Genomic DNA, 27777 nt, shown 5'->3' with positions numbered 1-27777 from the left:
TACTCTTCTGCCATCTGGTAGGTGCTACAGGGGCCTTCACTCTCGAACCAGCAGACTGAAGAAGAGCCTCCCCCCCCAAGGCTGTGACCCTGCTCAACCTTAAATCCCAGCGCTGAGTGGGACTAAACTAGCACCATTGGACTGTCAGTACTTTTAGAATTGTTTGCTGTTGAATCCACTTGTTTTTATTTGCATGTAGTTATTTGTATAAAACCAGATAACAATTACAGTATGGAAACAGGCCATCTTGGCCCCTCTAGTCTGCACTGATTTATGTGAACTCCATTAGTCCTACCTACCTGCTCCCCGTCCATAACTCTCCAACCCCCTCACATCCATGCACTCATCCAACCTTCTCTTAAATGACAAAATTGACCCTGTTGCAACCACCTCTTCCGGAAGGTCATTCCAGTCAACCACCACTCTCTAAGAGAGTCACCCCAATGGCGAGCGGCATCAGCCAGCTCTTCATCCTGGGCGACGCCATTGCTGGTTCACACAACTTTATTCAAACAGCTGCTATGAGCAAAGCCCGGCCAAGACACGCCGCCAGCCGAATATTTCCTTCAATGTCTTCAACAAAGCTTTATGTTTACTTCAGAGAACATTCACTTTCACAATTTAAAAACCTACATTTTTTTTAAACCTCTTATTTTATTCTTATTGATGTTAAATTTTTTAAAGTATTTTCCTTGATTTTTTTTGGATTGCTTGAGGCTGTTGGTTACTTGAATTCCAAATACTCGGGGGTTTTACCGTATATCAAGTCCAGCTCCAGTGCTGGAACTTTGCTGATAGGGTGGCATGGAGCCCAACGATGTTACAGCGCCAGCAATCGGGACCAGGTTTCGAATCCCGTGCTGAATGTAAGGAGTTTGTACGTTCTCCCCATGGCTGGCTTTCCTCCAGGTGCTCCTTTTCTCTCTCACGCTTCGAAATGTACCGAGGAGGTTATAGGTTAGTTGGGTGCAATTGGGTCATACCAGGCGGTATGTCTAAATTTAAATTTAAAATTTAAATCAGTGGGAGGTGGGACGACAGACTGAGCACCAAATCTGGGCTGATACTCTGGCGCAGTTCCAGCAGAACCATGGTGAACCATTGACATTGCTTCGCTGTCCCCAGCGTTCATTGTGTGGCGAAATTCTTGCTTTAGGTGGGAAAGATTTCTCAATGCCTTGGCTCACATCCTTTGACAATTGATATCGCCAAAGATGATCGGATTGTTTTGACAGGTAGTTGTGGGGATGAATGGAAAGTTGCAATCATGCACCTAATGAATGTTGCACTCCCTCTATTATAACAGGGACTACATTTCGGAAGTATCTCATTGTCTGTGAGGAGCTAGGCAAATCAAACTTCTGTGACCATGGGACACGCAAAGCTACTGTACAGGTTCAATTTTAAATTAAAATTTCTGTACTTTGCCCACGGATGTGGTGTTTCCACTGCAGGCATAAAGTTTAACCAGCGATAGTAATAGGCCTCGAAAACCATCAATTTTTTAAGGATACACATTCCTTGACTTATTAAAATTTACGTACAGTGGAAGCTATAACCATTTAAACAAACACAATTTAACCTATAATGATGTACCTTTTGGAACTAGGAAGAAACAGATACATCCACGCCGATATGGGGCGAACTCGTTACAGACAGCGCTGGATTTGAACCCGGGTCACTGGCACTGAAATTGCATCCATGCTGGGCAGATTGATTCCGTTGTTTAGAAGGCGAGCGGTGTGCTGACCTACGTTAACCACGGAATCAAGTTCAAGAGATGTGAGGTAATGTCGCAGCTAATTAAGACCTTAGTAGGACCCCACTTGGAATTCCGGTCACCTCACTATTAGAAAGGATGTGGATGCTGTAGACAGGGTCCAGAGGAGATTTACAAGGATCGGACGGCTTGCCTTATGAGGAGAAGTTGAGTGAACTTGGCCGTTTCTCCTCCGATTGATTGTGTTTTCCATTTTCCCAGGACTGAAATAGCTAAACGAGGGTGCATATTTTTAACCCTTTGGACTCCGGCCATCTACAACCTTTCATAATATATACTCCAGACTGGGTCTATGGGTAAACTACAGTATGATCCAGCTTGTGGTTGGGTATAAAATCAGTGTCTCAGAACCAGGTATGGAGTATAGGTGCTTGTGGGCAGTCCCTGAAAGCAGGAGTCCAAAGGGTTAAGGTGGTTGGGAGCAAGTAAGAGGAACGTTTAACGCACAAAGAGTGGTGGACGTATGGAATGCGCTGCTGCCAAAGGTGGTGGAAGCAGGTACTATGGGATCTTTTAAGAGGCTGTTCGATGGAAGTGAGAAAACCGAAATGTTAGGCAGCAGGCAAATTCTAAGCAGTTGTTTGACGAGGTTAGAAGGTGGGCTGAAGGGCCTGTACTCTGCAGTAGAGTTCTGTGTTCCATACGCTGTAAATTCCTTGACCCACTCCGCACGTGAGGCAGCATCTGAGGTGGGTGGGAGAAACAGCGTTAGCATCTCAAGTCAATGAAAAATTCAAGGAATCATTTACTTTTTACGTCAAGACCCTGACTGGTCTCGACTGGAAGCATTAAATATTCTTCTCCCTCCATAGAATGCTGCTCGACTTCCTGAGGTGCTCCACCAGATTGGTTTTTGCTCCAGATTCCAGCATCTGTAGACTCTCACATGCCTCCACATGACAATGAGCGACTGCAGTGATTCAAATGCTGAGCCGGAGCAAAAAGCCCTTTGAGGCTGTACTACCCTTCAATACAATCTTGGGTGATCATGCGACCCTAGCTTTCTCTCCATATCCCTTGATCCCCTTAGCTATCAGGGCCACATCCAGTTCCCTTCTGATTATATCTAATGATCTGGCCTCAACTTTTTGCGGGCTGAAGAAGTTTCTTCTCATCTCAGTCCTAAATGGCTTCCCCCTTTCCCCCAGTGGTTTTCAACCATTTTCTTTCCACTCACACACCACTTTAGGTAATCCCTGTGCCATCGGTGCTCTGTGATTAGTAAGGGATTGCTTAAGGTGGGATGTGGGTGGAAAGAAAAAGGTTGAAAACCACTGTTTTAATCGTACCACATTGACTCATTATGTGCACGGTTTCAGAACTCCAAAGGAAATGGACCAATGACCATTTTTCTCAAGCAAAATATTTCAGTAACAATTGGATCTAGAGAAGTGATTCTCAACCTTCCCTTCCCACTCACATCCCACCTTAAGCAATCCCTTACTAATCACAGAGCACTGATGGCATAGGGATGACTTAAAGTGAGTGAAAGCAAAGAGCCATTGTGACTGTGACCCCTTGTTCTCAACTTCCCCAACATCAGGATGTTGGGAAAGCAGAGGTTTTATTGCTGATCTCTCCCTTATTTGTCCTTAATTCATTTTCTCTGAACCAGCCCTGAGCGACAAGACGTTGGTGTGCACTTAACTTGAGGGTAAAACCTCCTCCTAATCACCAGGTGCAGCTCTCAGAAGAACAAGCTGCATGTGCAACTCATTTCACCACAGTTCCATGCTGAGATAAATCGGGACGTTGACACTGGGATCCAGCTTCTGCTTTTACTCTACATGAAAAGGGAACCGACATCTCAGCCATTCTCTACCACAATCTCCAAACCCTCCCTGTTGCTTCAACACACGGGTTGGGTTTAAATTTTTTAATTTAGACATACAGTACCATGAGCCCGTGCCACCGAATTTACCTATGTTTGTTTTGAAGGGTGGGAGGAAACCAGGGCAATTGGAGGAGACACACAGACATGGGGAGTACATACAAACTCCCTACAGACAGCGGTGGATTTGAATCCCAGTCGCTGGCGCTGTAACAGCGTTGCGCTAACTGCCTTGCCAACCTGTGGCCACCAAGCGCATACTACAAGGTGATAGGGTCCCAAGAATCTTTTCTCAGATACTTATTCAGACAACGGGCTAGTGGTCCCACTCACATTCACAATAGTTTTGCGGAGTCTTTTAAATCTAAAAGAAACCAGAAAGAGCCTTGGATAAACAGCACTGTGAAATGTGCAGGACCATATTGGACTACATTTTGCTGCTCTGGTTCCTAAAGTGGGATTTAGACTCACAGCCTTCGAATTAGCAAGAGCCAACCAGGTATCAGAAGTGGGATTCGAGATAGTGCTGAGGGCAACAAAGGCTCCCGTAGGGCCTGGGTACTGAGGGCTTCCTGATTGTATCAGGGTTCAAGCTGCCGATGGTTTGAACTGAACTGAAATCAGAAGCAAATCCCCACGGACTCTCAGTGACTCTGAGGGGATGCGCTTTTGCTTCTCTCTCTCTGAATGCGAGGGACGGCGGGCAAATGACGAAGATTTGTCGGCTTCAAAAGGCAATTTTGTATTACATGAGCATGTACCTGTAACTCTACCTCTCTGGGATGGCCTGCAGGACCACACATTGTGGAGAAGCCTTGCCTTTCTTCACTCACCTGCATTGTGAATGGAGATTTGATGCAGAACAAAAGAGGTTCAGGGATTTGGGTGCATCGTTCCCTGAAAGTGGTGGCGCAGGTAGGCAGGGTGGTGAAGGAAATGTTTGGCACTGAGTGCAGGTCTACCAGCTGTACAAGACGTTGGTGGCCATCACTCTGGGTGATGCTGACTATCAGAATATCATTAAGCTGTTAAGTAAAAACACAAAATGCTGAAGAAACTCAGCAAGGACAAACCATGTCCTTTATGTGGCAAAGGTCAAATGCATAAAAAATGTTTCAGGCTTGAGCCTTTCATCAAGGTAAGAGAGAATATTGGCAGGCGTCCGAACAAAAGATAGTGGAGGTGGTAAAGGCAGGAGATGATAGGTGGAGAAGGGAGGGAGGGTCAGCAGCGATGAGGGGAGACGAGGGATGCCTGGGTGGGTAAGGAGGATGGGAGGGGAGGGCTGGAAAGGGATGGGGAAAAGAGGGAAGCAAGGTTAACATAAAACAGAAAGGTCAATGTTAATGCCATCTGGCTGGAGAGTGTTCATTCAGAAAATAAAGTATTTTTTCTCCAGTCTGCGGTTTGGTCAGAGTGGGATAGCACATAAGGCCACATGAGTGTGGGAATGCGACTCAGAATTGAAATGGTTGGCCACAACTGTTGTTGTGGACGGAGAGCAGGTCCTGAGCGAAGCGATTTCCCTCAATCTGCAACCGGTCTCTCCGATGTAGAGAACGCCTTAAGCTGGGATGGCTGAGGAGAAGATTCACAAGAACATTAGCAGCATCGATGGGCTTGAATTAGAAACAGATGCTGGATGGCCTGGGGGTTTCCTCCCTGGAGTACAGGATATTGAAGGAGGTGACCTCATGAATGCTGGAGGAACTCAGCAGGTCTCGCAATGTCCGTAAGAGGTAAAGAAAGATAACAGGTGTTTTACGACCTTGAAGAAGGGCTCAGTCCTGAAACATCAGTTATATGGATGCTGTGAGACAAGCTAAATTCCTCCAGCATTTCTGTGTTTTTACTGCAATCACAGCTTCTGCCGACCTCTGTGTTGCACATAAAACCATGCAGTGGTGTAGATAAATAGTCAAAATATTATTGTCCGTTTACCCCCCCCCCAGGATAGAGGTATCTAAAACTGCAGGATTTAAGGTGAGAGGGAAGATATTTATCAGGGCCTTTTTTTTACATAGATGCTGGAGAGTCTATGGAATGAGCTGCCAGAGGAAGTGGTAGAGGGGGGGGGGGGGGGGTAGAATTGTTAATTTTAAAAGGCAACTATATTGATTGGAAAGATTTAGAGCAGTGGTTCTCAACCTCTTTCTTCATCAGGGCTGTGTGCTCAGCCCACTCCTGTTCACACTACTGACCCATGACCGCATCGCCAGATCCAGCTCTAACTGTGTCATCAGGTCTGCAGATGATACGACAACGATGGGTCACACTTCAGAGGGTGAAAATCTCATGAAATGGTGCAAGAGTAGCAACCTGAATCTCATAGTGGACAAGACCAAGGAGATGGTCGTGGACTTCAGGAGGAGCAGGAACAACCACCTTCCACTACACATCAAGAACTCTGTAGTGGAGAGCACCAAGTTCCTTGGAGTTCACTTAACAAGTGACCTATCATGGACACTCAACGTCTCCTCACTTGTCAGGAAGGGGCAACAGCGACTGCACTTCCTGAGAAGACTGAAGCGGGCAAGGCTACGGGCCACCATTATGTCAACCTTCTACAGGAGCTCTACTGACAGCGTCCTGGCCGGCTGTATCACAGTGTGGTATGGTTGCTGCAGAGAAATGGATTGGAGGTCAATCCACCTGACAATAAGACTGGCGGAGAGGATCACTGGAGTTTCCCCACCCCCACCCCCACCCACAATTGATGTGATCGACCAGGATCATAGTCTGAAGAGGGCACGTAAAATCATTGAGGACCCCTTCCACCCCGTACACAGCATCTTTTAGCTTCTTCTGTCGGGGAAGAGATGTACAGGAAGATCAGAGCCAGCCCCACCAGGCTGAGGAACAGCTTCTTCCCACGGGCAATGAGAACGCTGAACGACCAAAGGAACTGCTCCAACTAACTATGCAAGACTCTAATTTGGACAAAACAAAATGGCTTTATTTATTTATTTTAATGGATAAAATATTTGTCCTGCATATGTATTATTTGTCTGCATGTGTGTTATGTCTGGTTGTGTGTCTACATATTTTTGCACCGAGGACCGGAGAATGCTGTTTCTTTGGATTGTACTTGTACAATCAGATGACAATAAACTTGGCTTGTCTTCCCAGTCACATCTTCTTTACAAAACATCTATGGTTTAGAGTCATATGGGCCAAATGCAGGCAAAGTGGACAAGCTTAGTTGGCATGGATGTTGGGTCTGTAAAGGTCTACGACACTCCCACTCATTCCCCATCTCTGCTCCCCACCACCCCCAACACTTGATGTCCCACTGACTGAAAATTGCTCGATTGGAGGAAGGATCAAAATGTGAGTAAAACATTAATGATTCTCCACGTGTCTGCACAAAGGTTTCAGGAAGGAATAACCAGGCTGCCACTCCTTTCTCCAGAGATGAGGAAGCTGGAGAAATCGGGCACCCTGAGGAAACCGTTACAACAATGAAATGGTTTGATGGATGCGTGTACGGAGGTTGAATCCACAATGGGAATCCGAACAAACACTGACGAACCCATTAAAAAAAATTCAGAAACAATTTTCTTCACTGGTTAAAACTGTGGAACTTGTGAGATATTCTCAGTTGGAAAGACAGAAATGGGAATATCCATATGGTCTCCTGTGTGAGACTATCTGCATCCATTAATCTTACCTATACGACCAGCCACATCCCAAGAACTTTATATATTTCCTTCAATATTCCTGAAGAGAATTAGATCTGAGGTCAATCGACAGGACCATAAGAGCAGTAGAGAGGTTCACAGGGGTCTCCCTCCTCCTCCTTCCCCCAGCATTGACAGGATCTACTGGGATTGTTGTTTGAAGAGGGTGTGCAAAAATCATTAAGGACCCCTTCCACCCCACACACAGTACCTTTCACCTGCTTCCCTCAGGGAAGAGATACAGGAGTGTCAGAGGCTGAGAAAAAGGGTTTTTTTTAAAATCGCACAGGCGGTGAGACAGATGAATGATTAAATGAACTGCTCACATTAACTCTGAGACTCTACTATTTATTAAACAACACTGATTTATTTTTATGTATTTTTTTTCATTTTGCTTGGCTGTACTTGCGTTACTTCTGGTTGTATGTTTGCATGGTTTGTCAGGTTGTACTTGTGAAACTGGACGATAAATAAATTTGAACTTAAATCCTTGTCGACTCTGTCCAATCCTGCTCATTTATTACACCACAGATTTCAAAAGTTTCCCTACCATTGATTTCAGAATAATGGTCAATAGTTTCCTCATTATCTCCCTCCCTCCCTCACTAACCTATGTGGTCGCATTGCTCCCCTCCATTCCACAGGAGTAAGGAAAGATGCTGTCAAAGCAGGAGAGGGTGCTGAAAAGATTTATGAAGCTATGGCCAGGACTCAGGGGCCTGATCTTTAGAGAGAGGTTGAGCAGGCTGGGTCTCTATTCCTTGGAGTGCAGGAGAATGAGGGGTGACCACATAGAGGTGTACAAAATCATGAGATGGTAAACCAGGAGAACACAGAGTGTCTTTTGCCCAAAGGAATCATTAGGCCAGAGGACATAGGTTTAAGATGAGGGGAGGCTGAGATTTGACAGGAATCTGAGGGGTGACTTTTTACGCAAAGGGAGGTGGGTGTATGGAACTGGCTGCCAGACTTGGTGATTGAGGCAGGTACGACTGCAACATTCAACAATAAAATTGGACAGATACATGGACAGGATGGTTTAAAGGGAATATGGGTCAAATGCAGATAGGTGGGACTAGTGGGACATTTTGGTCGGCGTGAGCAAGTTGAGTGAATAACCTGTTTCCACGCTGTATGACTACGAGAACTCCAGAATCTTTCGAACCTGGGAAGATAATAACCAGAGCATTCGCATCACCATGGACACCTCCTTCAAAACTTTGGAGTAGCGATGATTGAGTCCTTGGGATTTATTGGCATTTAAGCTCACCAACGTCTCCAGTGCTGTACAGTAAAATCTCTGGTATCCAGCATCTAGATGCCGGATAAGTGTATTTTCCAGTTGCTTGACATTTTGTTCTGCGTGATTGGCAAGGCACACCGATTTGAAACTTCTATATTTTTTTCCCGCAATTTTTTTTTGTGGCTTACATGGGTTGCTTGAATCCTGGATAACAAGGGTTTTAACTAAAAGTCAGTTCCTTCGTTTGCTCACTCTTGGTAAGCGTCTGATTCTCCAATATATCCCGCAGGTTCTGTGTGGTCTCTTGCACAAAGACGGATACAAGGTTACTGTTTTACACTGAGCAACATCTGGAAGTGAAAGACTACCTGCAGGACGTGTAAGTTGGAGTTCGTAATTCAAATCTGATCTACCTGCCAAGGAGAGAGATCATGACACATTTTTGGAATTGAAGTGAGATGGAATGCTGAGTTACTTGTATTTCTGGAGTCTGTTTCACAAGCTCAGGACATTTTTACAGTGAATGACATAAATGTATAGTATTGTGGAAATACCTTCTGCAAAAGTTTTCTGCTGACTGCACTATAATAATACAATTATAAAAATATATATTTTTAAAAAATGGTGGCACTGCTGGAACTACAGTAATGGTAGCGCAGCTCCTGGTGCGGATCCTGGAGAGGAAGCACAGAGCTGCTCCGCAGGGTTCTACCGCCCGGTCCTGATGACGATGGTTCTGTACAGGCTTTTGAAAAGAGCTGATGCTTTTCAAAAAAAAATTTTTAATCTTGCAAACATGGGGTCTGTGTCCAAGCTGGTGGTGCCTGCACTGGGCAGCGGACCACAAGGTTTGCAGACTCCAGGGGAGCAGTGGTGTCAGAAATGGGGAGAACGATCGCCCGTTGAGAAGGAGAAGCATGGGAGACAACCCTGCAGGATGATGATCGTGGCGGCGGGCCAGCGAGGGGCTCGGTAGCTGAAGGACAGGCTGCGGGCTGCAAGAGACCGGTTCGTGGGAAGCAGGCATTAAAGTATTGGAATCGGCATTTGAGAAAGTGCTGAGGGCAAGAAGGGCTTCCAAAGGCTGAAATCTTCCTGATGATAGTTGGATCTGGAGCTTGGTTTGGCATCGGCTTGAATTCAGCTGCTGAGGCTGTGGGAGCACTGGAGGCAAATTCACAGACACCCAATGACTCTGTAGAATCCACGGACACCCAGTGTCTCTGTCGGGACTCTCTTTTGCTTCTTTTTCTCTTATTGTTAGGGATGCTGGACAATCCTCATGGTGACTCTTTGCCTTATGACAGACACAAGTTGAAATATATCATGTATATTACATTTTTAATATATTATTATGTGTTAAAATAAGGAACAAATAGGCTGCCTGAGTGATGTTGGTTAGGTGCCAAACATTGGCTAAAAATATTGAGAATCTGATGCTATGATTGTAGTAAATACACAACATCTCTGAGAAACTTATCAAGTACACATATATTTTCGCCTCCTCTGGTCCATGAGGAGCCAACCTATTGAGTTCCTCCAGCAATTGTGAGCACACAGAGAATTTTCCTGCTCCTTTTCAGGACTGTTCACCTGAAAGGACGGACAGAGCCTCACTTTAACATTTCATCCTGAAAATACTTCCAGTGATGTACCATTCAGTGTTCCACTGGGGTTACGGCTGAGAATATACAATCAAATGCTCACTGAAATTGACAGGTGCAGAAAATAGACCTTCAGCCCATTGCGAGCAAAACAATGAATTTTCAATAAATCTGACTTCCCATTCAAGGTCAAATTCCCCGTTCAATCTTCAGTCAAGTACATTCTAAATGTGCCAAAGGTTTCTATATTCTCCATTCCTTCAGGATCTGAGATCTGTAGGGAAGCCACTTTAACTCAACTCCCCTCCAATCCTTGTCTCCTAGTAACTGAGTTAAAGGAAAGGCATCATTTCTGTTGAGGAAAGGAGCTGCACAGGCTGTGCCCATGGAGAGAGATCGATGGTCAACGTGTACTTCTGTCTAATAAAAAACTCTGCAAGGTCTCTTCGAGGCTTGCCTGCCTTGAAGATGTTCTCCCTTGATCTCCGAAGGGTGTTTTGTGGCCTTCCCTTTCACTGTTCCCCATTTGTAATCCCTGCTGCTTTCAAGCTCTACGACCATGTACTCACCCAGATTCGCTTCCACAGCTGGTGTGCCCTCCCCCCTTCCTTTATCCACCTTCTGCATTTGGAACCTTGCTTCTCCCCTTGCTCATCCCCCCTGACCATTTTGTTTGGTGCCTGTCGACATTTTTTCACACCTTGATGAAGGACTCAAGCTAGAAACATTGGTTATGTATGTTTACCTTTGCTACATAAGGTCAATGTTTCAGGTTGGGGCCCTCTCTCATTTCCATTTACTCTAAAAATGTCACAGTCATAAAAGGGAAACCATTTATTACATTAGCAGATGAATTTTCAGATAAGTAAAGCATGTTTAAATGTGGGCTGTTCCATCTTTTATCTTCCTCATCATATGTTAATGTATTGTGTAAAGCCTTCGAGCCCATTTGCAAGCCTCTCCGCTTGAACAAAAAAATCATTTCATGTAAAATTCACCAAGCCCATCAAACTCAGTTTATTCAACACCCTGACTGTTCACTTAAACCAACCATTCTCTATGGGGGTACAGCACATTTAACAAAAAAGCCTTGATTTCTTTTCACTTCAAGTAATATCAATATTTTAATGTTCTGTTTTGTGCTGTCAGCAGGAGAAAGGTATGGAAGAAACCAAAATTTCACTGCTTCACAGGGACGGGGGCCCATAAACTATGAACAGAGTCTTGGGGAACATAATTGAAAAAAAGATTGAGAATGGCTGATTTATGTCATTCATGTCTATGCTCACTTATTTACATGGCCCCTGATAGGAGAAACCTCATTTCCCATGATAGATTATTGCAGAGATTATATAGATTTGCTTCTTTCCTTTCTATAAGGCCTATGGGTTTCTGAGATTCATTAATGGGGGATTAAATTCAGGAGTAGAGAGGTCATGATACAACTCTACAAATCTCTGGTGAGACCACACTTGAAGTATTGTGTTCAGTTCTGGCCACCTCATTATAAGAAGGATGTGGAAGCTACAGAGAGGATGCCAGGACGTTGCCTGGATTGGGAAACAAGTCTCATGAGGCAAGGTTAGCAGAGCTGGGGCTTTTCACTTTGGAGCGAAGAAGGATGAGAGGAGACTTGATAGAGGACTACAAGATTATGAGAGACATGGATAGGGTGGACAGCTAGCACTTGTTTCCTAGGGCAGGATCAGCAAACACCAGAGGACATGTTGTACAAAGTGAAGGGAAGGAAGTTTAGGGGAGACATCAGCGGTAAGTTATTTTTTACACAGAGAGTTGCTGGTGTCTGGAATGACTTGCCAGGGGTGGTGGTGGAAGCTGAAATATTAGAGGCACTTAAGAGACTCTTAGACAGGCACATGGATGAAAGAAAAAAATAGATGGGGTAGGGAGGGTTTAGTACTTTATTTTCTGAAGGAATTTATGGGTTGGCACAACATCAAGGGCTGAAGGGCTTGTACTGTGATGTATTGTTCTATGTTCTAAAAATTTTAGCAGCAAGGAATGGGATAAAAGATTTTTTTTGTTTGGAAAAATACTAGAGTCTGTTAAAGAAATGGTTTTCTTTTAGTAGTGCAGCTACAAGACTTGAGAACCAAGGCCAGTCTGTTCTCGAAACTCGTGCTAGACATTTTGCTGAAGTTTGCAGATTACAGGTCAAGTGAATAGTCATGACTGTAGAATGGGCAGCTGAACCATGTAAAAAGGGTTGTGCCCATCTGCGTATGGATTTTCTTGCAAAAAGACCCTGTTGTAGGTTATGAAACTCCCGCTTTTCAAAGCTAATAAAATTATGTTGTGCATTTGTTGTCACCCACTCATTTATATTTGATTTACGTTAACATCCATTCCCAGCCTTACTTTGTAGCCTCCCATCACTGCACATCAGCTCACTCTATAATGCTCCAAGTTCTCTGGTCTCCCTTTCCATTCCCTTTACTCCCACCATTGTCCACAATATCATGTCCTCTTCCCATTTTCCCTAATAAATCTTCAGGGAAGTGAGTTGAGACATTGCAAGTGGTAGATTCACAAGGAACCATCAACATCCTATGACTTTGTGTCCTGAAAATTCTTACACCACAGTGTTACTCCGGTTGACGATTCTCAAGGCTCTGGTAGTAAACCTCCTCCTGAACGTGTCACCTGCCAGGAAATACAGGATAGGGTCCACGCAGCTATTGAGGCTGGCGAAACCCCTGGTCACTTGATACATGGCGTAGACCCTCCTGTTCCACCCACAGGTCTCCGGCCTTTGGTAATAGAGTCTGGACTGAAGGTTTAAGTTCTTCATCACATGGAAGGGTAGGTAGGAGATGGCAAAGACGAGCAGAACAATGACGACCAGATACACAGACTTTCCCTGAAAGGGTGACCTCATCTTGTTGCCTATTAGCGCCCTCACGATGAAGCCATAGCAGACCAGGATGATGGTAAAGGGAACACAGAATCCAAAGAAAGTAGTCCCCATGCTGTAAATAAAGTATGTTTGTAGGAGTTCCTGAGGTGTTGTGTCATAGCAGGTTGTTTTATTAGTGTCTGGTTGTGACCTGGAGCTGTTAGTCCAACTGGCGTTCTGGTTTGTTCTGGAGAAATACAGTATCGGGGAGATGCCTGCCATAACAATAATCCACACGCACACACAAACAATGGTAGCCGACTTCTTCTTCAGCCTGCCCAGTGACCTCATGGGGTGGACAACCCCTGTGTACCTGTGGACGCTGATGCAGGTCAGGAAGAGGATACTACCATACAAATTAACATGGAAGATGAACCTTTGCAGCTTGCACAGCACCTCACCAAAGATCCAGTTGCTTTCCTTGAGATAATAGAATATTAACAGGGGCAAGGAGAAGATGTAGAAGAGATCAGCCAGGGCGAGGTTGAACATGTAGATGGTGATGCTGCTCCAAGGTCTCATGTGAAACAGGAACATCCAGAGAGCGACACTGTTGCCGATGAAGCCTGTGACAAAGACGATTATGTACATGATGGGCAGATAATACGTCTCAAAGTCCTTGTTGATGGAGCAGGACACCTCTGTATCCAAACCCATGCCTCTCATTCATGGCTGGTTGGTTCTCACATGGGCAAGAACATCTGCAACAGCAACGAAAGATGGAAATTTATCACATCAAGAGTTTTGTGGATCGTTTTGGCTTCTGTGCTGACAAGATGAGATACCAGATGAAATAATTTAAAAAGAAAATTAGACATATCACACACTAACAGGCCATTTTGGCCCATCAGTCCTTGCTGCGCAATTGACATCCCATTAACCTACACCCCCGGTACGTTTTGAACGGTGGGAGGAAACCAGAGTCCCTGGAGAAAACCCACGCAGACACGGAGAGAATGTACAAAATCCTTACAGACGACATGGGATTTGAACCATGTTCCAGGCCCAGTCACTGGCTCTGTAAAGGTGTTGCGCGATCTGCTACTCCAACCGTGCTCTTGAGAAGTAGGTACCATTACAACATTCAAAAGACATTTGGATGGATTTATGAATAGGGAACACATGAAGGTAACTGGGACTCGTCCAGAATGGATGAGTTGGGTCAAGATGTCTGTTCAGTGCTGTATGAGTCTACAAAATGTTAAATTGAAAATTCTTATTCTTACATTCAAATCTCTCCATACTCCCTCTCTCCTACAACCTTTCATTTAAATTTTACATTTAAATTTAGACATATAGCATAGTAAATGTCATTTCAACCCACAAGCCCATGCTTCCCAATTACACCCAACTGACCGACAACCCTGGAATATTTTGAATGGTGGAAGGAAACTGGAGGCCCCAGAAAAACCCACGCAGATATGGGGAGAATGTACCAACTACTTACAGACAGTGCGGGATTTGAACCCCAGTCCCACTCGCCGCAGCTGTAACAGTGTTGCGCTAACCACGATGCCAACCGTGCCGTCCTTTTTACAGAACAACTATTGGGATTCTGTGTTCCACCTTCCTCCCATCGTTCAAAATGTACCGGGGGTTGAAAGCCAATTGGGAGTAATTGTGGGGCCTGTTACCATGCTGTATGTTTAAATTTAAAATTTAAATTTAAATATAGTGTGAAACCTGAAAGTCTGTAGATGCTGTGATTGTGGTAAAAACACAGAAAGGCTGGAGAAACTCAGAAGATCTTAATATAGTCAATGACCTGGCCTCCACAGCTGTCTTGGGTGGAGCAGATGTCCTCTCATGCAGTGATGCACCCTGACAGGGTGCTTTCAATGGTGCACCTGTAGAAGTTCCTCTCTGCTGCCCGACTGAAAGATGACCAGTTATTTTCAGACTCACCAAAGTAAATAGTTCAATTTACTTTCAACCACTGCCCCGATGAGATTTGAACTGAGACTCCTTAGTGAATATATACTTCTAGATTACAGTTGAATGATGCAGTTGTGTCCTGTGATCTGAAAAATGCTGTCAAAATACATATCCTTTTACTTCCCAGGGGATCTCATTAACCCAGTTAATTAGATGTACCTGACTCTACAAACGGCAAGAAGGAACCATATCTATAGGCAGCCCAAGCCAGTGGAAACAGTCATGATCTTAATGAGAAGTGGACTATCTAAGGTCAATCGAATCCCATGGGCAAACAACACGATTGAAGCTTCTGCTGAACCCACGTCCTCTTTAGAATGCTGTTCCTCATCAGTTTACCTTCTCCAATCAGGAAAACACTCAGCACCATCATGGGCAGGGGTCTTCACTCCATTGAGAACATGTTTAAGAGGTGGGTGCCTCTAAAATGTAGCCTCTATTATCAAAGGACCTTCTTAACCCAGGCCGTGCTCTTCTTCTCACTTCTCCCATCGGGAAGGAGTTACAGGGGCCTGAAGATGAACACCCAACGTTCTTCCCCTCCACCATCGGATTTCTGAATGGACAATGAACCACAGAAGCTACCTCATTTTTTTCTCTTTCTTTTACACAAATTATTTATTTTAAGTAATAAATTTACGGAACTGCAATTTTTGCACCTCTAATGCACAACAAAACAACAAATTTCATGACCCTTGTTTATGACAAAAAAAAACCTAATTCTGATTCTGATTAGGTAAGGTAACCTTTGGGGATGAAAACGATTTGAAAGAAGTGAAAGGAACCAGAGATATGTTACTGAAAGCCAAGGTTGGTCATTGGGTGAAAGATTGGAGAAAATAATTGGAAGATGGGGGTGAAGGTGCAAGGCAAGAATTGGTAAGAGACAAGTTGAAGGGCAGTAGGTGCAGAGGCGATGTATCCGGCCACAGTGCAATCATTAACCTTTCTCCAGGAAGAGAAAGCTCGTGCTGGTTAGAATATGATGTGTTGAAGCTCAGTTTTAAGACCAGCAGGTTCCAATTTTACAAACTATGCTTTGTTTGTCACCTATACACACAGAGTCACAGCCTCATTGTTAGACAGCGCAGAAATAAGCCCTTTGGCCCAACTCGCCAATATCGACCAAAACATCCCACCCACACTCATCCCACCTGCCTGCATTTGCCCCATATCCTTTCAAAACCCATCCCTATCCATGTATCCATCCAGGATTTTTCTCAATACCACCTGGCTCATCTATCTCCTCCAGCAGCCCATTCCATGCACTCATAGACTCATAGAACCTACAGAATACTACAGCACAGAAACAGGCCCTTCAGCCTATCTAGTTTCTGAGAAAGGCAGTACCCATTGTGCGGAAAAAAAATTACCCTTCAGGTTACCCTTCAACTCCTCTTCCCCCCCCCCCACTTTATGACCTCTGCTTATCGATACTCCGGCAAAAGAACATAGAAGATAGAACATTAGAGCACAGTACAGGCCCTTTGACCCATGATGTTGTACTGACTGATAGAAACCAGCTCAACAAACTAAACCTTCTCTACCTCACACCCATAACCCTCTATTTTTCTTGCATCTATGTGCCTATCTAAGAGTCTTTTAAATATCCTTTAGTACCAGACTCTATCACCACCCCTGGCAATGAATTCCAAGTACCCACTTCTCTCTCTGTAGAAATCTTCCCCCTGATATCTCTCCTAAACTTTCCTTCCCTCATCTTGTACAGAGTTCCTTCAGTGTTTGCTACTCTCGCCCTGGGGAGAAAGGTGCTGGCTGTCCACTTTATCTTGTAGACCTCCATTAAGTCATCTCTCATCCTTCTTCGCTCAAAGGAGAAAAGACCCAGCTCTGTTAACCTTGCCCTCATGAGACTCATTCTCCAATCTAGGCATCATCCTGGTAACTCTCCCTCTCAGAGCTTCCACATCCGTCCTTGTAATGAGGAGCCCAGAACTGCGTTCACCCGATCTTTTCCTGTCCTGATTTTGTAATATCGGCCTGGTTTATTCAACATTACCTCACACATAAACTCGGCATCCTAGGAATCAGAGAAGTGTATCTCCATTCCACTCCCTACCTAGCAAGAATGCCCTTCATTAGGTGACCAGACCAACGTAGAACGCAATATTTTTTTAGATGTGTATAGCAAAAAATCCAACAACAATCAGACAATGTAAAGGTGTCACATAATACTACATTAAGAATGTAACATACATGAAATTCTTTAACTTTGTCTACCATAAGGAAGACAGAGATCACCATTTTGACCAGTGCCCCCTCACAGAAATGAGGCCCCAGCAAGCAACAAACTTGCAACCCATGTTTTACAAGGCCAATGCTCTAGCCACTGAGCTATCAGAGCCTCTGCATTTCATTTGGTTGAAGGAAAGATACAGACCAAGACATCAGTAAACTCTTTTTCCTTTCATTGAAAAGTTCACTAATTAAGATTTATGGACAAAGCACAGTTAGCAGTTAGTGCAATGCTGTTTCAGTGACCCAGGTTTGAATCTGGAGCTGTCTGTAAGGAGTTTGGACGTTCTTCCCATGTCTGTGCGGGTTTGACCCGGGTACTCTGGTTTCCTCCCACCCTCCAAAACACACAGGGTTGTTTGTTAATTTGGGTGTGTTCGGGTGGCATGGGTTGAAAGGGCTGGAATTGACGAAAATTTTTTAATGTTACTCAGACATGTATGTATCCACATACATAGAGATTGAGACTCCTGGGACAGGATATAAAATTATCGTGGATATTGATAGAGTAAATGCAATTTGGCTTTTTCCACTGGAGCCTAAAGACGAGCACTTAGCGGCACAAGGACAGCTTCTTCCCCACTGCCATCAGATTCCTGAATAACCAATGAACCAAAGACACGGCCTTACTTTTCATTCACCATTATTGTTAATATTTTATTTTTTATAGTAATGTTGTAAGATGGTTATAATATGTACGTTTACACTACGACGCTGCCACAAAACACCGAATTTCATGACTTGTTCATGACAACAGATTCTGACTCCACTGAGGATAGGAGAGATAAAAGCTAAAGGGCAAGGGTTAAGGGTGAAAGGGGAAATATGGGGAACCTCTTCACACAGAGAGTGGTGGGAATGTGGAATGAGCTGCCAGTTGAAGTGGAGCATGTGGGCTTAATTTTAACATAAGAAAAAGTTGTAGGGAAAAAGAGATGGGAGGGGTATGGAGGTATGGTCCGGGTATGGGAGGGATATGGAGGTATGGTCTGGATATGGGAGGTATGGTCCGGGTATGGAAGGGGTATGAAGGTATGGTCCGGGTATGGGAGGGATATGGAGGTATGGTCTGGATATGGGAGGTATGGTCTGGGTATGGGAGGTATGGTCTGGGTATGGGAGGTATGGTCTGGGTGCAGGTCAATGAGACTAGGCAGAATTGCTTGGCACAGACTAGATGGGCCAAAGAGCTTGTTTCTATGCTTTTATCAATGCCCTACTTTGGACAAAAGAGCACAGAACATAGAGCATTACATCACAGTACAGACTCTTTGGTGCACGATGGTGTGCCAACTGATAGAAACCTACTCAACAAACTAAATTTTCCCTACCTTGCGCTCATAACTCTCATTTTTTTTTTCTTTCATTCATGTGCCTATCTAAGGGTCTTTTAAAAGTCCCAATTGTATCAGGTTCCACCACCACCCCTGGCAATGCATTCCAAGTGTCCTCTACTCGCCATTAGTGTTCCATGGTTCTATTGAATTCAGAAGAATGAAAGGGGATCTTCCAGAAACAGATATGAAAGGAATAGATAACATCGAGGCAGGAAAGTTGTTTCCATTGGTGGGTGAGACTACAACGAGGGGATATAGCCTCAAGATTCGGTGAAGAGTTCGAGGATAGAGATGAGGAGGAGCTGCTTCTCACCAAGGGCAATGAATCTGCGAACTTCTCTGGCCAGGGAAACAGTAGATGCTGCCTCGTGAATATATTTAAAATTAAAGCAGATTTTTGCCTAGCTAAAGGTAATGGGGAAAAGGGAGCTAGGTAGAGCCGAGTTCACGGCCAGATCAGCCTTGATCTTATTGAATGGTAGAGCTGGCTGAATGGCCTTCTTCTGTTATCTCTTATTATGTTTCCCGTTAAGTGCCATTCAACCAGTGATTCTCAACCTTTTTTTCCCACTCACATGCCACCTTAAGTAATCCCTTACGCACCTATTCAACATGATGGAGGAAATTGTTGGATCCTTGCAGTGCCGGATAGTGTTTCCCACTTAAACTCTCGGCAGTGCAACTTTTCCAAAGCCACAGCTGTTTCCTGGGCTCCACTCAGCCACTCCCTCCCTCAGATCAAATCACTGTGCAGTTTCCAGCAACTTCACCCCATTCAGCAGTGAGAGAGAGGCAGCCCGGATAGATGACCTTCAGCCTCAGTCAGGTAGGGAGAGGCAACTGCGCCGTAGCTGTTCTCAGAGGAGATACCTGATAACTATGATGAGTTTATTATCGTGCTCATTGCACAACAAAATTCTTTCTTGCTGCAGCCGAACAGGCACTTAGTCACAAGGAAACAATTACAGCAAACCTATGGCCAGAGCCCATGTTCTAATCCGGTGCTGTCTTGAAGGAGTTTGCATGTTCTCTCTGTGACCTGGGTATATTTGGTCACATGGGTATATTTGGTCAACATGGGGCTCGTGGGTTGGAGAGCCTGTTTCTGTGCTGTATTAAAATTTTTTTAAAAAAACAACTAAAAGAAGCTACTTTAGAATACTTAATTGAATTAAAAAGAGACAATAAATTAAAAAAAAGAAATTCACAGTAATAAATACAAAAAACTGATTTTCTCAGTAATCCTAGTACAAAAAGAACCGACAGCAACACTACAGACGGTGTTTTATGGAGTCAGAGCACCTCCTGACTGGTCTGACAAGAGTCTGAAAGTATCTGTTATTGAACCTAAAGGTGCTGGTCTCAGACTTCTGTACCTTCTGCCCAAAGGTAGCGGTGAGAAGAGGTTGTGACCAGGGTAATGGGGAGGGTCCTTTATGATGTCAGCTGCCTTCTTGAGGCAGGGCCTCACATAGATGTCTTCAATGGATGGGAGGTCAGAGCTGAATATTGTTTCTGTCGACTGGGAATAAACGGGGAGCCTCCTTCACAAACCCAGCTGCTTTGCAGAAGATATTGGGATCTTAGCCGAAGGATGCACCCAATCTCAGTGTGAACCAGTGTCAGACAAGGCTGAGTCACCCTCCTGACACTCTGCTTATTTCATCTCTCATAATCTTACCAACCGCAGTGGATCTAATCAACAGGGCCAAGAGTAATCAACCCACATCACATCCACTCCTGAACCAAGGTCACTGCAACTTCAGTCATCAGTCTGCTGCTCTCGACACATTCAGAGATGAGGTCATTTTCCAAGTCATCATCGACTTGTCTGCTGAACATTGCAGGGCCTTAAAGGTCCTCTGCTGGTCCGTCTCCACTGAACAATACCCGTCAGTGACATGTAATGTGAATCTCTCCAAGATGTCTCTTCCCACTTTCAGGAGCCCAAACCTCAAGGGTTGTGGGCTCCAGGGAAGCAGCAGATCAATGCAGGGCACCAGAGCAAGGGAACAAACCCAGCACCCAATCCGCTGCAAGAAGGATCTAACAGTGTGTGAGGCCACGGCAGAGGCGCAGGCTCCAGCTCAGGACTCACTGAAGATTGGGGTGGGTGGGGGGGGTGGTGTGTGGGGGTGCTGGGGGTTCCGCAGGCTGCTGGAGAAAGGAATCGGGACTCCTGCATCCATGCGGGTACCGATGGCGAGCAGGGGCTCCCAAAGGGCTTCAGGTCTTGATAGCTTCCTGATCGTACCGGTGGATGGGAATCAGGGTCCGATGAGAGACACTCGAACTTCTGGAGCTCAGGGTCAGAGCTGGACCCTATGGAGGTTACGGGGCAGAAAGAGGCGTCATCATGAGAGGTGACACCTTGTCTCTGAAGGGACTTCCTTTGGCCTCTCTTTCATGTCTTTGGTCTCACCACTGTACGAACAGCGTCTCTTGGCAGATGAAGGAAAGGTCTTTCTGAATTTTGCATGGAATCTTGATTCTCCTATATCTGGTATCCTCAGTGAACCAATAATATTAACGGTTACATTAGGTACACCAGCATGGGGGTGTTCGTGGGAAAGATTGAAGCACCGCATTTCCAAGGTCATGTTACAACTATATTGGTGAGACTCCACTTGGTTTATCGTGTAGTTAAATTTTTTTTAATTTAGGCATACATACAGCACAGTAACAGGCCCAATTACACCCAATTGACCTAACACCCCTGAAGTTAGAAGCATAGAACCATAGAACATTATAGCACAGAAACAGACCTCTTTGGCCCTTCTAGCCTGTGCTGAACCATTTTTATGCCTAGTTCCACTGACACACACCTATTCCTTAGCCCTCTATACCCCTCTCATCCATGTATCTGTCTAATTTCTTCTTAAATGATAAAATGAGCCCACATTCATCACTTCAGCTGGCCACTCATTCCAACACCCACCACTTTCTGTGTGAAGCAATTCCCCCTAATATTTTCCCCTAAATTTTTCTCCTTTCCCCCTTCACCCATGTGCTCTGGCTTGTATCTAACCTACCCTCAGTGGACAAAGCTCTGTCCATCTCCCTCATAATTCTAAATACCTCTCTCAAATCTCCCCTCATTCTTTTACATCCCAGGGAATAAAGTCCTAACCTGTTTAATCTTTCCCGTTACCTCAGTTCCTGAGTCCAGGCAACATTCTCGTCAATCTCTGCACTCTTTTTATCTTATTGCTATCTTTCTTGTACTTAGGTGATCAAAACTGCACACAAAACTCAAAATTTGGCATCCCCAATATCTTACACATTTTAACAAAACATCCCAACTCCTGGACTCAATACTTTGATTTATAAAGGCAAAAATGCCAAAAGCTCTCTTTACAACCCTATCCACCTTTGACACCACTTTCAGGGAATGATGTATCTGTATTCCCAGTATCCTCTGTTCTACCGCACTCCTCAGTGCTCGACCATTTACCATGTATGTCCTTTCTTGGTTTGTCTTTCCAAAATGCCTCACGCTTGTCTGCATTCAATTCCATCTGCTATTTTTCAACTCATTTTTCCAGCTGGTCCAGATCCCTCTGCAAGCTTTGAAAACCTTCTTTGCTGTCCACAACGCCTCCAATCTTAGTGCCATCCACAAACTTGCTGATCCAGTTTACAACTTTATCACCCAGATCATTGATATAGATGACAAACAACAATGGTCACAGCACAGATCCCTGAGGCATACCACTAGTCATAGACCTCCAGTCTAAGAAGCAGTCACCCACCACCACCCTCTGGCTTCTCCCGTCCAGCCATTGTCGAATCCAGTTCACTACCTCACCATGAATACCTAGCATCTGAACCTTCCTGACTAACCTCCCATGTGGGACCTTGTCAAAGGCCTTACTAAACTAAGTCCTGGTCACCTAGTTAATGAAGGATGTCATGAAGGTGTGAAGGGGAGTAGGATTGGAGGACCCGAGTTAAAAAGAGAGACAACTCAGCTTAGAAAGTCTGCAGACACTGGGATTGCAACGGAAATGAATAAGCATGGTGGAGAAACTCAGCAGGTCATGCAGAATTCCAAGGAAGTCAAGGGAAACCAATATTTCAGGCTTGGACCCTTCATCAAGGTACCATTTCTCTGCTGTGTTGGAGGTTGAGGAGCAATCTTATGGAGGTTTAAAAAATGGGAAGTGTCAGAATTTCCTTCACAGGGTTGGGGAGCCTAAAATGAGAGAGCAGAGATTTAAGGTGAGAGGGAAAAATATTTAAAGGGGAAACTTTTTCACAGAGAGGGTGGTGAGTATATTGAATCAGCTGCCAGAGAAAGTGGTAAAGGCGGAGATAATTGTAAAATTTAAGAGACACTTACACAGGTAACAGTGATAGGAAAGGTTTCAAAGCATATGGGCCAAACACAGGCAAAGGGAATGTTTAAGTAGCAAAAACAAAGGAGGAACCCAGCAGGTCTCACAGCATCCAGAGAGGTTAGATATATATCCAACGTTTTGAGGCCTGAGCCCTTCTTCAAAGTATGAGTAAAAAGCTGGCAGGTGCCTGAATTAAAAGGCTGGGGAGAAGGGAAGAAGGGGCAGGGGAAGGAGCACAGACCAACAGAGAAAAGGTATTAATTGGATATGATGGGACACAGGAGAGAGGAACAGTGAGAATTGACTGGGGTGGGGGTGTTTTTGGTTCTTTGGAAGCTAGGAGAAAGGGGACAGAGGGAAAAGAGAGAGAGAGAGGGAGAGAGGCAGGGCAAGAGGAAAGGAAACATAATGAAAGACCGTTGGGGGGAAACTGATGGAGATCTTTGGATCCATGAAAGACACCGAATGGGCCAGCATGGGCCAAAGGGCCTGTTTCTACTCTGTATGGCCCCATACCTCCATGAACTCATAACTGGCCCAGGGATCATTTCCATTACTTTATATGCCTCTGAGGTATGGATCACCAACTGCAGACACATCAAGACTCAGGACTGATACCACCTATGTCCCGTCTCTGGAAAATCCTGGTCAGATAAATGAAATAATATTGCAACCAACCAGGACGGCAATGGCCAATGCCAGAGGATGTCTGTTTAAGGTGAAGGAAGGAAAGTTTAGGGGAGGGGGAGACATCAGAAGGAGGTTTTTTTTTTTTACACAGAGGTGTCTGGAATGCATCGCAAGGAGTGGCAGTGGAGCTTGGTACAATTGGGACATTTAAAGGACTCTTAGACAAGTACATGGATGAAAGTGAAACTGAGAGTGATGGGATGTGAGGTTGGGAAGGGTTAAATTGACGGCGAAGTATACTTAAGTAGGTTGAGACAACATTATGGGTGGAAGAATCATCAGGGAACATAGAACATAGATTATAGAACATAAAACATAGGTCACAGAGCATAGATCAGAGAACATTACACCATAGTACAAACCCTTAAACCACGTTGGGTCAAAGTATCAAAATTCAAATTGAGTATATACATGGCATCACATGGAAACCTACTCCATAACATTCTTTCTCTTCCTCACACCTAAACCCCTCTATTTTCCTTACATTTACCTGCCTAACTAAGAGGCTTTTGAATGCCTCTGTTGTACCAGCCTCTGCCACCACCTCTGGCAATGCATTCCAGGCACCCACTGCTCTCTGTGTATAAAACATCCCTCTGACATCTCCCCTGAACTTTCTTCCACTCCCCTTCAACAGACGACCTCTGGTATTTGCGATTGTCACCCCAGGTGCTGGCTGTCCCTCATCATTTTATAGACGCCCACTAAGTCTCTTCAAAGAGAAGAGCCCCAGCTCTGTGAACCTTGCCTAGTACATCCAGGCAACATTCTGGTCCATCTACTCTGCACCCTCAATGTCTTTCCTGCAATGAAGGGCCCAGAACTGAACTCAATATTCCAAGTGGGGTCTAAACAGCGATTGACCAAGCTGCCACATGTCAGCTCTTGGACTTCTCAGCACATCTGGACCCCCAAATCCCTCCTGTTCTTCCCCACTGTGAAGACTCCTACCATTGACCATGCATTTGGCCTCCAGATGTGTCTAAATGGGGAAACGTCACCATTCGAATTCACACAGTGGCAACATCACTCGTTCCCTGCTCCGCAAGGTGAGCTCACCGCATCACTGCACCCACCGACAAGTTCCTCGCTGCCCCTCTAAGCTAAGGCTCGTCGACAAGGGGTTGCATTTCATCAATGATCACAGCAAGGTGGAAAGACGGTGCAAAACGTACCGAAGATTCCGCAGATCCGAGACAAACAGGGAACAATGCGGAAATATTCACCAGGTGGACCTCGTGTGGAATGAGAAACGACAGGTAACGTTTCAGCTGAGAAACCAACTACACATGCATTGGCAAGTCACCAAAACTTCCTACCGCGGAACATGCAGCAGGTTGGAGCAGGTTTCTTTGCAAAGGAAACTCTCTCTCGCTCTTTGCAATTCCTCGGGGCTCTCGCTGCCAATTCCACCCCACTGCTCTCCCGTTCGGTTCCAGGCCGGGCGTGAGAGCCGGGACGTGACCAGGGAGCCCGGAGAGCGCTGAGTGAGAAATAGAAGTGAAATGAACATTTCTAACAACCAACACGAGTGAGGGGACACGCACACACACAGACACGCACCCCCCCCACATTCACACATCCAGACCCCCCCCCCCACATTCACACACACACAGACCCCCCCCATTCACACACACACTCAGACCCCCCCACATTCACACACACACAGACCCCCCCATTCACACACACACTCAGACCCCCCCCACATTCACACACACACAGACCCCCCCCACATTCACACAGACCCCCCCCATTCACACACACACAGACCCCCCCCATTCACACACACACAGACCCCTCCACATTCACACAGACCCCCCCCATTCACACACACACAGACCCCCCCCATTCACACACACACAGACCCCTCCACATTCACACAGACCCCCCCACATTCACACACACACAGACCCCCCCATTCACACACACACTCAGACCCCCCCCACATTCACACACACACAGACCCCTCCACATTCACACAGACCCCCCCCATTCACACACACACAGACCCCCCCCATTCACACACACACTCAGACCCCCCCACATTCACACACACACACAGACCCCCCCCCCATTCACACAGACCCCCCCACATTCACACACACACAGACCCCCCCCACATTCACACACACACAGACCCCCCCATTCACACACACACTCAGACCCCCCCCACATTCACACACACACAGACCCCTCCACATTCACACAGACCCCCCCCATTCACACACACACAGACCCCCCCCACATTCACACACACACAGACCCCCCCCACATTCACACAGACCCCCCCCATTCACACACACACAGACCCCCCCCATTCACACACACACAGACCCCTCCACATTCACACAGACCCCCCCCATTCACACACACACAGACCCCCCCCATTCACACACACACAGACCCCCCCCATTCACACACACACAGACCCCCCCCATTCACACACACACTCAGACCCCCCCACATTCACACACACACACAGACCCCCCCCCCATTCACACAGACCCCCCCACATTCACACACACACAGACCCCCCCCCCCCCCCAAATTCACACACACGCATAGACACGCACCCGCTAGTAAAGCGGGTGGCGAGTTGGCTCCTCGCGGGGGCTCGTTTGTGTGAGGGTCGCTGGGCAAAGCGATGACTCTCGGACTCCGACCACCGCGCACCCCTTGACCTCCCCACCTCCGTCTGGATTCCCACCGAGCAGCGACGGAGGGACGGGGAGAGTTCTCACTCCAGCGGGGGTCGCCTCACACTCACCTCCACCGAGGGGGTCCTCGACAGCCACTGCTGGTAACGAGCTGTATTTGCGTGCAGATCCGAGGCAGACCCCGTCAGGGAGCCCAGGCGATCCGGCGGGAGCTGGGCAGGAGTTCGCGGGCTGGGAAGGGACCCCCCCCCCCCCCCCCCCCACTTTCTCAGCCTCTTGGTCCAATTCCCGATGTAACCGCTGGCCGCTCAGGGCATCGCCTTCTGGATGCGGCGCTGGCGAGGAAATCTCCCCCGACGCTGCTTCAGGGACATGGGGGTGGAGGACACGGACCGAGGTTGGGTTTCTCCTGCATCCTGCTTTAAGGATGGTCCAAGTCTCATTGACACGTAAGAAAACAAAACGAACTGATCATCAAATCTTCCGTTTTCCGCACATTGGAGGAACCCTTTATATTCCGTCTTAGTGTCCGACCAGATTTCCCTGAACCTCTGACCCTCCTCTTTGCCTCCTTTCCTGCAGTTCCCCACCCCATCCCTTCTTTCTCCTATTGGAGAGCTGCTCTCTGTCCCTGTCACTTCTCGGCTTCTTTTCCTTCTATCCCCCTGTTAGCATATACTCCTCCCCCTGCCCATTCCTTCCTCTCTTTTCTCCCCTCCCCTCTCAGCTCTTCCCCTTTCTCTCCTCCCTCAGTCTGTTCCTCTCCTCCCTCCTCTCCCCTCATTTCTTCTCCTCCCCTCTCCCCTCTCCTCGCTTCCCTATTCTCCCCTCCCCTCTCCTCATCTCTCCTCCCCTCCCTCTACCCCTCCCTGTCCTCACTTCCCTATTCTCCTCTCCTTTCCTCCCCTCTCCTCTCTTCCATTTGTCCCTTTCTCTCCTCACTTCCCACCCCTCCACTCCCCTCCTCCCCATTCACTCCTCTATTCTCCTCCCCCTCTCCTCTCATCCTCCATAATCTTTTTTATTCAGGGACCTACCTCTTTTTGCTTATACCTGATGAATGGCCCAGTCCAGAAATGTTGGTGACCTTTTACTTCTCATGGATGCAGTGAGACCTGCTGAGTTTATCCTTCTGTGTCCTGCACAAGTTCGTGAATGGACATGCTGTGATGGGAGGAGGGTGGGGGAGTGGGGGGGGGGGGGGGTGGTGGGCTGGGTGAAAGGGACAAAGAAGTTTCCAGAAGATTTTAAGAGAAGGATTGTCAAAGACATTGGGTGGGTCAATTCCAGAGACCAACTATTGCAAGGAAGAGATGATCTGGAATGCCTGGTGGTGGAAGCTGAAACATTAGGGGCATTTAAGAGACTCTTAGACAAGTGCATGGGTAGAAGAAAAATTGTGGGTTAAGCGACAAGAAGAGTTTAGTAATTTTTAAGGAATATATGAGGGCTGAAGGGGGTATACTGTGCTGTAGTGTTCTATGTTCTACATTCCAATGAGTAGGAT

At 46.0% G+C, this 27777-nt stretch overlaps 1 protein-coding gene and 1 long non-coding RNA gene across 3 annotated transcripts in view; one reads left to right on the top strand and one right to left on the bottom strand.

Moving 5' to 3' along the window:
- The window catches only part of LOC138742717 (uncharacterized), a 135850-nt gene that overhangs the window by 101281 nt on the left and 6792 nt on the right, over positions 1–27777 (top strand). Inside the window, exon 4 of the long non-coding RNA XR_011344371.1 lies at positions 8824–8913. This is a non-coding gene — a long non-coding RNA (uncharacterized lncRNA). The remainder of the gene's footprint in view (positions 1–8823; positions 8914–27777) is intronic.
- Positions 164–26843, bottom strand: LOC138742716 (P2Y purinoceptor 1-like). Of its 2 annotated transcripts, none has more exons than XR_011344370.1 (3): positions 26381–26843; positions 24933–25096; positions 164–2464 (listed from the first exon to the last, which is right to left on the bottom strand). XR_011344370.1 is itself a non-coding variant. In XM_069897496.1 (3 exons), exon 3 carries the CDS (start codon positions 13719–13721, stop codon positions 12732–12734), a length of 990 nt encoding a protein of 329 aa, XP_069753597.1. In that variant the 5' UTR covers positions 13722–13756; positions 24933–25096; positions 26381–26843; the 3' UTR covers positions 9898–12731. The 2 variants fall into 2 exon arrangements, 1 of the variants encoding a protein (XP_069753597.1); XM_069897496.1 differs by lacking the exon at positions 164–2464 and adding an exon at positions 9898–13756.

This window comes from Narcine bancroftii, chromosome 9 (genome assembly GCF_036971445.1).
Source record: "Narcine bancroftii isolate sNarBan1 chromosome 9, sNarBan1.hap1, whole genome shotgun sequence".
Lineage (NCBI taxonomy): Eukaryota > Metazoa > Chordata > Chondrichthyes > Torpediniformes > Narcinidae > Narcine > Narcine bancroftii.
The sequence above is the reverse complement of the archived record's forward strand: the minus strand, read 5'-3'. Positions and strand labels throughout refer to the sequence as shown.